This window comes from Barbatula barbatula, assembly GCF_947034865.1.
Source record: "Barbatula barbatula genome assembly, chromosome: 21".
Lineage (NCBI taxonomy): Eukaryota > Metazoa > Chordata > Actinopteri > Cypriniformes > Nemacheilidae > Barbatula > Barbatula barbatula.
Genome location: NC_136784.1, coordinates 8,030,189 through 8,042,510, shown reverse-complemented (window position 1 = coordinate 8,042,510; position 12,322 = coordinate 8,030,189). Strand labels below are relative to the sequence as shown.

The following is a 12,322-nucleotide window of genomic DNA, read 5'->3' as shown; positions in this document are numbered from 1 at the left end:
AAGAAAGAAAAATAATGAAGGAATGTGACCAAAAGGATTAGCCTAATAGGCAGTACATGGTTTGTAATTTTCATCAGTGGAACTGAAATGTATCTTGACACTGCAAAAGATCATGCTGGTTCACATTAATATGTACACTTATACTCATTATCATGTTATTGTACAACATTAATTATATGTCATTCTTTTGTTCCAGTTATATAGCATTCTTTATGTTGTAGTGTATTTATGAGCAGCCTAAAGCAATATGTTCTCTTAAAATTGACTGCTTCTGTATTTTTTATAATATTGTAGCTAGGTCCAACTCAGCAGAAGAGAATAACTCTTTCCACGTCGAGTGGTGACTTCTTGGAGGTGTTGAGGTAACCTCAGGTGAGGTCTTTCTGCTAGGTAAGGTCACCTGGAAAACACATTGCAGCTGTCTCTTAGATTTAGGATTCTCTTACTCTTTCAAAAGCTGGGGGTGTAAAACTGGTTGTTGATTTAATTTAATAGATTTTGTAAAGTGCTGCATATACAAATACAAACAGTGCTAAATATAATGAATACAACAATGTGAAATTGTTGTAAAGGGCGTAACAGAAATGTAAAATCTGTAAATTGATTAATTAGTGTAATTTGTAATATTGTTATATACTATTAATTTGTAAGTCTGTGGTTCTGACAAAGTCACAACAGAACAGTTTCACCAACATTAAATCACTCTTATCTTCCATTGTACAGTAAATCATCATACTCAGATAGTACTGAAGGACACAGGGCCACTGTGTTCTTAATGGAGCAAGGGTGGAAACTAAGAAAAATACTGTATCTCTCATATGTGGAACAACACAAAAATATAATCAGAGTCTGTTGTAGACTTTGTAGCAACATGGACTTCATTTGAATTAACATTAATAATGTTAACCCAGTTGGCACTGGATATTTTTTTTGAAGACTTGGTCATCATGCCTCTTATAACTTCAAACAATCCACATCACTAGACAGAAGAAAACATAGCCTCCTTCAGGGTTGAATGTTATCAGGACCTAACAGGAATGCAAGCCTCAACCAGCTGCAAGGTACTGAATCAAACTATAGAGATATAACTTTCACACACAAAAAAGCATATATTCTGTAAATATTCACTGATGACAATCGAACAAAAATGAACGAATAGGCACTTTAAGTTATCCAAAAGAATGTATTCTGCATGTGGAGTGTTCTTGCCCTAGGCATAATTAATTGAAGCCCAATGCCTAACGTTTGCCCCATATTAATTTATGATTAGATATTCTGTGGGAACTGTCAACTTGTAACCAATCCAAGTATTTCTGAAGGCCATTTATGCCTGTGCCACAGTAAAAAGCAGATAAGGAAATATAATGGCTGCAGGCAAGCTAAAGAAGTTGAGAAACTCCCAAAATGGGAGTGCTGTTGGAGAACCATCCTAAGAAAGGGTTAAGTGTATAGATAACACGTGAGATCATTGAAATAGAAGCACATATAATAATGCTTAGATGTCCAGCAGACTCAGTTTTCTAAGCATTAAAACTTAAGTTGTTGGCAGCTGTTTGAAAGAGCAGAGCTTTCCACAACAATTGCTTTTGTGCTCATAAATTTAATATAAAAATCTGGGTATGGGTGTAAAATATAGATCAAAGCAAAACAAGAATATAGCCTACATTTACATAAGAATTTTAGCGCAAACACTCAAAAGTGTCCCCAGTTATGTTTTATGGTATATTGATAACATAGTTCATCTTGGCAACAAAAGATGTGCATTTTTAAAGGTATGAAACCACAAGAGCTTGTGTGCTTCAAACCGCTATGCATGACTTAGTAGCTACGTGCATTACACACACGCAGCTATTTTAATGTGTTTTTGCATTTGCATTTATGCTTCTATAACTTTGTGCGTGCTCTTCTATAACCTTGTGCATAAGTGTGTGTGCTCTTTATTACTTTTTATGAAAAACATTTGACACAAGTGAGAAAACCCTCAAATTCAATTCAATTCAATTTTGTTCCCATATTATGAATATTCACAACGACGTGATGACGTATTGATGAATATTCATCCGCCACGCTTGTCTCCAAAACCTCAGAGAGGCACGCTTGCCTTGCACCCACACTAGAGAAAAATAGGTAGGCAAAGAGATTCATTTTTTTTAAACATTTGACAAACTGCTTCTTTAAACTTGTTTTTTCCTCCAAGTTTCTGAATTTCACCTTTCTTTCTACGTAATCGATAAGCTAATAGCTCGTGCATGGACGGGATGGCGTCTGATCAATCTTTTATCGGCAGTTTCAGAATCAAACAAAAACGGTCACATTGCAAGTTAATGGTGTATTTGATCATCTGACGATGTACACGAAGCTTTCTCGACTGTTTGCTTTCATGTTTTCTCCCTATGTCTATATTGATCACCTAATTAAAGTTTAGGCTAATATAACGTTAACTAATTATACAAAATCTTTCTTTTGCGATTCATAGAGTCATGAATTAGTTTAGTTATTTAATTATTAATAATTTTATTTATATGCCTTTACGTTACTTGTCAGATAATCATAAACTAATGATAATACTTTAATTATTTGTAGTTTCGTATGCGATTTTATGTTTTTATTGCTACCAAAGTACTATACAAACTATGTGTGGTTAACAGTACCTGTTTGTTGCAGGTTTTTCTTTCATCCGTTCATTGAAAAGAAAAAAGTTACTGACTGCACATTTCTTGGAAACTAAACTCCCCCCACGTGTTTAAATCAGTCATGGAAATAGTTTAGACCAGATAAGACCCTCTTGGTATTTCTTCTCTCTTTCGCCCTCTAGTCGTTCATCGAGCTCTTCTGTTTTTGTTTCAGTGGCTCCATCATGTGTTCTGCCAGCAGTCATGCAGGTTTGCATTGTTCAAAGCACACTCACACTCTAATGCAATTGTTCTGTAAGCTTGTTGGGAATTGGTATTTATTATTATTTTCATATAAATTATGTTCCAGGGCGTAACAGCCACCTCTATAATGCCATACGTTCATATCTGCACAGCGTAAACAGAGCACAGCCCATTATTGGTGAGAAAGATCGCAACATCTTAATTAATTGAGTACATGTCATGAATTTTACACATACAATTAGTATGTGTGTAAATCTGTTTGATGTTTCAGGTCTTAACAGCATAACAGAGATGTGGACCTACAACCAGCCTGCCGTGTACTTTTGTGATGTCTGCTTTCTCAGAATAATGAGGACAGACATCAGAAACCATATCATGGGCAGCCTCCACAGATACAACTATATTGTGGGTTAATGTTTTTAAGAGTTGCTTACGTTTTATTCGTTTTTTTGTTTGCCGTTAAATGTTTGTGTTTTTGTCCAATTTCCATAACAGAAATCTCATCATGCACATGGGTGGAGGTCTTATACCGATCTGACTCTTTTGGCTCGCCCTCTCATGGATCTTGCAACAATTGTAGAGAAGAAAGAGGGAACAGGTCATGTACAGGTAAAACTGGGAAGATATGTTAAATGTTTTGTTATATCAAAATGCCACCTGCATTTTATTTGAAACTTTGCAAAAGCCAAAATAATGGTTTGATTCTCAGGAAATGCTTACTGATATTTGTATATGTTAAATCCCTTCAATCTTATGTTTTTTTCTGATAAGGTTCTATTTGTGGAGGAAATCATATACAAAGAGTTGAGATCATGGCCTATCCCTGCTGGTTTGTCTTTTATGTTAATCCTATTGCATCACTCCTTTGTTTAAAGGGTAACTCCACCCAAAAATTGAATGAATGAATTACTCACCCTCTAGTTGTTCCAGACATGTATACATTTCTTTGTTCAGTTGAACACAAAGAATGAGGTCGGCAATCAACAGTTCTGAAGGACCTTTGATTGTAATAGTAGGACTATTTTAAATGGTAGTCAAAAGTGCCCCAGAACTGTTTCCTACATTCCTCTAAATATCTTCTTTTGTGTGCAATAGAACCAAAAAAATTATATTTTTTCCTACTATAGCAGTCAATAGTGCTTCAGAACTGTTGGTTGCTAACATTATTCCAAAATATCTCTTTGTGAAATCGAACAAAGAAATGTATACATTTCTGGAACAACCAGAGGGTGAGTAATTCATAACAGAATTTAATTGTTTTGGGTGGAGTTATGGGAACTATTTCCCTGTGGGGAAAAGCACAACATTAAGACTATTTTTACATTACAGTACAGTACACTTAATACCCTTACCCTACATTTTTTGTTTAGTAAAATAAGAGTACTTGAGAATGTACCAAATATGTCAAATTATTTTATTATTTAAAACCCTTTACCAAAGCCTAGGATTTCATTTGTAAGTTAGTTTTTATTTGTAGTGTATTTTTATATATGTCTCTTGAAATGTGATTATATCAAGTGTTATGTCATAAGATTTAAAGAGGCATTTTAATGTAAACCATATAATGCTCTTATTCTCTTCTGTTGTTTTAGCTTTTAGTAAACTGAACAAGATTAAGAATCCTCGCGATCCAAATCAACTTCAGTCAATCATTCATGACACCCTGGTTACAGGTTTGCAAGTTGCCATGTTCTGTTATTTTTTCCAAAATATATATCATACTGAATGATGAAATATGTTTTAACTTGTTTTTGTGAAAGGTGTTCAGGGGCTGCAGGAGTTTGAAAACAGTGACAACATAACCACTGAAAGTACAGCCCCAACACAGCATGTATCTACTCCACCAGTGATGTCAAAGTGTTCGGTTATAAGTGAGCCTCTCTCTCTGCTGACGCATTCAAGACAAACCCCATTACCCCCTAGAACCTCAAGTCCCGTCACACCTTTATTTCAGTACCAAGACATTGTTCATCATGTCGCCAGACCACCAGGACACTGGGGTCCCATCCCATGGCAGAATGAAGGTGGAGGAACTGGATTCAGCCACCCATTTGGAGTTGGCTATTCATTACACATGGCCAAAACTGCTTATGCATACGAAGCCCAGCTGCAAACTTCATCTTTTACTGTGAGCCACATTGTGCCAGAGAAAACCCAGAATGTAACCAACAGGCAAGAATCTTTCTGCGATGATGGTTTAATCGCTACTCCAGAGCCGGTCAGATTTATTGAGCCCATCATAACCCAAAGGTGGGCATTGGAGTCACCTTTGTTATGTGATTTAACTCAATCGTATGATGAGGTTGATTCTCAGGAACCAGTCAGCACAGACTTTGATGCACATGGTAGTGTACTTTGTACTCTCATCGTTTGTAATATTAAATATGAAAAAGAATGCACATGCCCTTAACGAATCATTCGTTTGTATAATTCTTGTAATTTTCCACCAACAGTGGAGACTCTGTCACATACCTCCTTGGAAAAGAAAATTCCTCTGCTATCACGAAACTCTGCCACTCAGACTCAAAACCTTTCTGATCAAATTCAGTCCATTGAGGACTCTCCAGAAATATACAATGGGAAAAAGCCTCTTATCGGTGAGTAGATCCATCTATGAACCCTTTCTCTTAGCTTAAGATTTATTGCTATTCCTTAATAAAAGTTGCTCTCAGTGTCTTTGTAAATAAGAGAAAACTCCTAACTAAAAACTTACTGCTATTTGGGGGAAAGCTTAGTGTTGAGATAAAATGTTTTGTGTAAATGGGCCATAATGTGTAAATATAAGATAATTCAACAAAATAATCACAATACAGAAAGATGCATTTTTTCAGGTTCACTGTGTAAAATGTTGCGTGAGCGTGTGTCTCGCAGGTCTGCAGGCTGTTATTAAGTGCCAGAGTGTGGATGGAAATCCACCTCCGTTCTGTTACCTGTGTCAACTGTGTTCTTTGAAGCTGAAGAAGCAAAAAATTCTCAGTCACTTGACTGGCAGTCAGCATCAACTTAACTACATAGTAAGTAATTGTAGTGTTTTCCTTTGACGTCTGAAACTTACTGTATGCCCACAACCGTATATTCTCCTTGTACGGTATTTGTTAGAATTAGCTTCATAAACTGCTAAAACAACAAAGACATGTTGGGACCAAGGACGAAGACTATTATTATAAGTTAAAAAAAAAATGTAAATGAAAAGAATAGTATCATCAGGTTTCTTTCCATAACATTTGCTAATTTCATTAGAAAGTGAACTATTGGCAATTAATGTGTGCAGCTGTAAGTTAGCAAGATTTGTAATTTTGTAAATCATTTTTTGTGTTTATTTGACAGCTGTTGCATGTTGTTAACATTTGTATGTTTGTTTTAAATGTACTCATCCAAACAAACATTCATGTTGGCAGAAAGTTCTCCATCCACAACTCTTTTCCAAAATAAAGCTTGAACGCTGCAACATCAATGAGATGCTTGAGGACGTTGCTATGCAACTAGAACGAGAAGATGGGAGGGGCCAAATAAAGGTACTGCGAATGGAGTTATAAGTCCAAAGTAAAATAAGTCAAATGTATGATGTATTTTGATTTTCCAGTTCTCTGGGAGTTTTATGCAAATGTTTGCAAAACATGAAAGTGCAGAGCTGTGTGTTAACTTCATATTGTTCTGTAGGTGATGAGGTTGTCTGCATGTCTCATTAGTGAGGTACTGCACAGGGATTATCAATGGTGTAAGTACAGCAGCTGAAAGCATCAAAGGGGGGAACTGAGTCTGTACGTATTTTTTATACCTTGTAAGTAATAGGCGGGGAAATTGAGATGAAATATATAATTGGTATTCATACTTCGGGATAATTCTGTCATCATTTACTCACCCTTTTGTCATTTCAAACCAGTATGACTTTCAGCTTTTTTGATTTGGAAAAATGTTGCATTGGTTTTGTGTCAGTACAATATAAGTGAATGTGTACTGTCATTAAACGATTAACAACATTGTTCAAAATATCTCCTTTAGTGTTTTGCCAAATAAAGAAAGTCATACATGTTTGATATGACAAGAGGGTGAATAAATGAGAGTATTTTCATTTTTGAGAAATGTTAATTCCGTTATCATTGATCTTTCATTGAATAGTGAATTTCTGAATTCCACTTTTTGTGTTCACTAGAAGAAAGTTGTTGGAAGAAAAGCAATGTAAAATAGGATTTTTGATTTTGAATGAATTACTCCTTTAAAGTATTACTATTTGATAACATTCTACTTTTTATCTCTTTTTTTAACCAAAAAGGTATGAAGCTGTTGAACTGTGGAGCCAGTGTGGAGCCGTTCAACAAAACACCAAACAAAACCGCAGGTTAGCTTACATACAGCTCCTGCCCTTCTGAAATCTTTTTTTGTCACAAATCATTATTATTAGTCACCCTATATTTTTGCCACCAGGTTTTGCAAATATCTAACCGATAAAAAGTATTAAAAAGTGCTTGTCAACTTGGACAAAACCGTATTTAATCATTTAAAAAGTACAGTGTTTTTGCATGTTCTGAAAAACAGCACATTTGGACATATGATGTGTCAGAGGGAAATATGTTAGAGTAAATTTTACAATGTCCTTAAAATTACATTTCATGCAGTGTATAATGTTGAAGTTGTAAAGCCGAAATTGAATGGATAACAACGTTATGCGAGCGAGTCGTCTGTCGTTCTAATATCAGTTCAGGTCGGATTTGCATCACTCTGTGTAATGCCCGACTACGTTACATTTGTGACGCTGTACACAGTTGACCAATCACAGCAGACTAGATCCTCTGACCAATCAGATTAGAGTAGGCTGACAGTAAGGAGGTTAATAAGATGGATGAATCGACGAACGAATCATTTGAGATTCAGTCAAAAAATAAGGTAATAATAATTAGAAAATGATAAAAGTTATTACACCTTGTATGTATGTAATCTTGTTGTTGGACACTCTATTAACCAAAGTAGGACCTTAAAAATCACAAAATATTTACTCTTTAAAGATCTTTGTTGCGTATTACAGATATTGACACATACTCCTGTTTCTAAAGGTCCCAGTCAAGATCTTAAACGCCCAGCAGGGTCTATACAGTCCCCTTTAAATGAAGACAAAGCTCCACTCTCAACCCATCAGATTTCCAAAAAAATGAAGAAAGTTTATCCGTCAAATGTCATGTGTACTAAAAGTCTCAAGAACCCTGTGTTTAAGGTAAGCCTGTCACTACAGGAGGGTCCTGTTGTCATTGAGAGAGACCCGCTGAGGGTTACAGCTACAGTGGCACCTGAGATTGAGGACACAGACAATAATGTGATGACTTTAGAGATCAACAGACAGTCTGAAGTTCAAACATGCATTCATGGGTGCCCACTGACAGTGTTCAACCCAGCAGAAATCCGAAATACACAGCGGTTTTCTGATGGAAATGTGTTCCCAGAGGCAAACATCCCCTCACTCACCTATACACACACAGAGGTCTCTCGCGTAGATGGACGTATGTTTGAGGATCAGGCCATGAGCCCTGCTCCGTATGCATATGAAGAGCAATTTGACCATTCTCAAGCTATTCAAGTGGTCGAGCCTTCTCTCAGACGTGAAGAATGTGATTCACTGGAGAATATGACATCTGTCAAATATGAGGATTGGCCAGTGCAGGATTTCAATGACAATGACTGGATCTTGCAAAGGCAAATTGCTGGGGCCAGTGCAAGTGATCTTCATGAGTATACAAGGTACATGTGGGACTGATAAGAATGAGTCGTCCAGTGCTTTTCCAATGGAAGCACAAATGGTTCTCGAAAGATCAGAAAAGTATCCTGTGCTCTGATTCATAACTTTCTGAATTGAATACGATGTAGTCAACAGAGAAAGAATTTACAGCTTTGTAGCACCAGCAACACATAACAACTATCACTGAATTAGTTAGAAACGTCTATCTAGTTATATTAAAAACAGCACATCTGTTTTGTATTTATCCTAAATGTAATGCAAGTCATTGAAATGTTGAAAACGACTGCTTTCATTTATATTATTTTGGTTAAAAAATCGTTGTCATAGTTTTATTCTTTATTTTGTTTGTTTAGAATAACTGGGAACCTGTGTCAATAGTAATGAATCTGTTATTTTGACATGATTACTTAACCAGGTGTTTATTTTTATATTTTGTTCCTGTTCTGTAGCATTTACTTTGAATTGGTATTAAAGCTAGATCATTTGTTTCTGGTTCTACAATCTCTTATGTCCCTTAAGTTAAAATAAGTTAGAAACAAACAAAAATATTAAATACTCAATGCAGCTTTCCATGAACAAATATGTCATGGATTTGGTTTGGAATCCTGTTTGCAATTAAGTTGTCAATTCACATTTGTTAAAATGTGTGTAAGTAGTCGTGTATAATTTTTGGGGGACAACAGATGTGTTCTATTGTAAATGTTCGGATCTCTGTTTTTATTTGTCCAACATTCAAGTCTGTGATCCCACCCGAGAAGCAGAGCATTATAATGGTTATGTTTGTGCAATTTATTTAGCTTTATAATGGATAATTCAGTATTGTTGTTATATCAAGGGAAGTTTTTTTATTGGAAATAAGTTGAATTCCTTTGGTTAATTAATTAATTTCTTTAATAAAATGTTTGCTCTAACAACCAGTGGTTGCAGTGCCATGATTTACCACATGATGGTGACAAGGTGTCAGTTTCTAACCATACAGAGGTTAATATTTTCACCTGTACAGATGAATAATGTAATTTCATTCAAGTAGCTAAAACGTACTGATTTATTGAATGTATAATCCAACTCATCGCATCTGCAGAAAACGATCGGGTTTTGAGTTATAAATAACTAGTTTTTTTACTGGTTTGTTTATCAGATGAGCACCTAACGTTAACAGGTTAAGCGCGAGGTTTTAAACCAGCGCGAGGAAGATCTTTATCAACCGACTTCTCACCGGACCTGATAAAACCGTTTTATCGACTTATTTATTTCTTTAATTTTTAAAAGATCTCCTAGTATTTATATCCGAACTGACGCTAGAATGAGTGTGATACTTGGTGGGTTGAAAAAATAAGTATTTTATGCTTTTTGTTGACTAGTCAGCTACGTTAGCAGTCAATCATTTGACCTTTTGTCGCAGTTGCTAATGTTGTTTTTACAGAGTCAATGTTCAACTTTGGGGACATTTCAAAAACACAAAAACTCTCAGGTATGACTTGACTTAACTATTGACAAGATAACTGTTTTCAACATTTTTGTCACATCTTATTAAAGATAATCAAGCTTTGTAATTGATTTTATTGAAACAAATCACAATTATTTACACACATGAGTTTATTTACTTAACTTTATTACATGAAGTGTGCCCAACCCATAGGCTACAACCATATTTTTAATCTATGTCCTGTTCTAGGATTGAAGAAAAGAGCATCCTTTGATGTATTTAATGTCACTCTTGTCTTTCTCTCTTTATAGTCAGGCGAGCAGAACTGAAGCCAGAGGACCTGTTCATCAAACTCAGGACATTGCAGCAAGGTCATTTAGACCTTTGTATAGATGCCCTGAGTTACCCTGCATATTTTCCTCTTTACAAATTTTACATTGTGTAGTTTAGTCTGTATGAATCAAAACTAAACCTCTGCATATTCATTTTAGCCAAAAAGGACCTTGAAGATGAGGTGAAGGAAACCATGATCCTCAGAAGTGCTATGAAGGAGGAGGATGATGCCTGTGTGTATATGAACCTAACCATGCATTAGTTAATGAGTATGAATGATCAATCTTACTTTTACATGACTAAAACAAGACCAATGTGCACTGTTATAGTAACTACTGAAGCTCTACAATTGGAAGGAACTTTAAATGAAAAGGAAGGTGAGCTACTACAAAACCAAATCCAACACTTGATATTTGTATAACATCATAGGATCCTTTTATTTGTCAGTATTCCAATGAACTGGTCATCACCATGTTTGAATTTGTTTTATTTATCTATTATAAATCTATGATCTATTTTTAAAATGTTAAAATGCTTTCTCTTGTCATAGAGTTAAATAGATCTCTGCAGCTGAAATGTGAAGACCTCCAGCAAGAGACCCAAAGGTAAGAATAAACAAACACTTTTATTGGCAAATAGGACATCTTGTGAAACTCCTATCCTAAAAATGATTTGAGTATGGATGTTCTGGGATTTTACAGAAGGGGTCATATGGCGTGCATGCGTGTTTTTCTGTGTCTTTGGTGTGTTATATGTTGCCCATGCATGTATTAGACACGTAAAATTTGTGTAAGAACAAAATATGCATTCTATCTTAAAGCGAATGCTCACCTAGACCTGCCTGAAACGCCTCGTGTAACCACACCCCCAAATTTCTGTCAGTTTGTGGTATGATTGGACAAAGACCACACAAATGTATACGCAAGTGAGGTGGGAGTACCTGTCAGTACAATTGCTTTGGAACCAGATGTTCCAAATATTCGTTTTACCCATGTCATATGACCCCTTTAAAATAGATCATATTTACGGATAAGCATTACAAGTCCAACTCTTAACTTTAGGCAGCTTGAGCAGAACCATCTGAAAGATGAACTGGTGAAGCAGTACTGCTTTCAGATCCAGGAAACCAAACTTAAACACCGGAAACTTCGGTATGACTTATTTTTAACAGTGTTAATAACTACTGGTGTCTTATAGTAACTAACAATGATGTAGCACGGCATTTCGTACAATATGTAAAATGTAATATTGCTAAAAAACAGCTTACAACTCTTTTTAGGATGAAGTTTGAGAATCAGCTCCAGCAGTTGATGGAGCAGCACAAAAACTTGTCCACTGTGTTTGTAAGTGCCTCCAAATACCAAAAAAAACTTTATCTGGTAAATGTAATTAGTATAGATAATGTAGGCCTTTTGCTTCTATTGTGTTTGATACACAGAAAAAAAAAATTCTCCTTTTACTCTCCATGTTCTCATTTCAGACTCCTCAGAGACTTCCAGCAGAGATCCAGTCTGCAGAGTACACAACTGAGCAGTTGCTGAAGGCTGGTATGTTTTATTTTATTCAACCATTAATGTTTTATACACACTACTTATCCTCTAGCTTTATTTAGACATTTAAACATTTTTTTACGAAATACCCTGTCTGAAGCTGATATCTCAACTTTTATACTGACAGATTTTAAACGTGCACTTACAACATTCTCACAATAAAATGATATTTTTACTTTGTGTGTTTGTATGTTTTTCCTATAGAGCAGCAGAAGCTGGAGCAGCTAGCCGAGCTGGACAGGATAAGCCCTCCTCAGACTTCAATGTTGCAAATGGATACTCTTGACCAAGCATAGATTGTATATTTTGCATTCTTATGTGAGCATCATTTATCTGTTCTTACCTTTTTATCTACAAAACTGTTTTGCAGCTTTATATTAGATTACTAGAGAACCACATTAGGTGATCC

General features: G+C 35.6%; 2 protein-coding genes across 2 annotated transcripts; both read left to right on the top strand.

The window, feature by feature from the left end:
- Positions 1-2,045: 2,045 nt before the first annotated feature.
- Positions 2,046-9,513, top strand: LOC306910704 (uncharacterized protein). Its single transcript, XM_079485466.1, has 14 exons — positions 2,046-2,127; positions 2,848-2,882; positions 2,983-3,054; positions 3,148-3,281; positions 3,372-3,485; positions 3,648-3,705; positions 4,469-4,549; positions 4,637-5,221; positions 5,330-5,473; positions 5,748-5,890; positions 6,275-6,391; positions 6,537-6,594; positions 7,150-7,215; positions 7,928-9,513. Exons 2-14 carry the CDS (start codon positions 2,858-2,860, stop codon positions 8,620-8,622), a joined length of 2,292 nt encoding a protein of 763 aa, XP_079341592.1. The 5' UTR covers positions 2,046-2,127; positions 2,848-2,857; the 3' UTR covers positions 8,623-9,513.
- Positions 9,514-9,907: 394 nt separating this feature from the next.
- LOC306910490 (synaptonemal complex central element protein 1) lies at positions 9,908-12,209 on the top strand (the record flags this gene model as incomplete). The annotated part of the gene is made up of 9 exons (XM_079485067.1): positions 9,908-9,923; positions 10,342-10,401; positions 10,522-10,596; positions 10,693-10,740; positions 10,914-10,968; positions 11,425-11,514; positions 11,643-11,706; positions 11,844-11,910; positions 12,118-12,209. The coding sequence occupies 9 exons, from the start codon at positions 9,908-9,910 to the stop codon at positions 12,207-12,209; spliced, it is 567 nt and encodes a 188-aa protein (XP_079341193.1).
- Positions 12,210-12,322: the final 113 nt, after the last annotated feature.

Bases quoted from the DNA above. Each gene is read 5' to 3' on its own strand.
- LOC306910704 (XM_079485466.1), top strand. From the start codon at position 2,858: ATGTGTTCTGCCAGCAGTCATGCAG. The intron at 3,055-3,147 runs GTGAGAAAGATC...TTGATGTTTCAG, and splicing joins CAGAGCACAGCCCATTATTG to GTCTTAACAGCATAACAGAG. The intron at 7,216-7,927 runs GTTAGCTTACAT...CTGTTTCTAAAG, and splicing joins AACACCAAACAAAACCGCAG to GTCCCAGTCAAGATCTTAAA.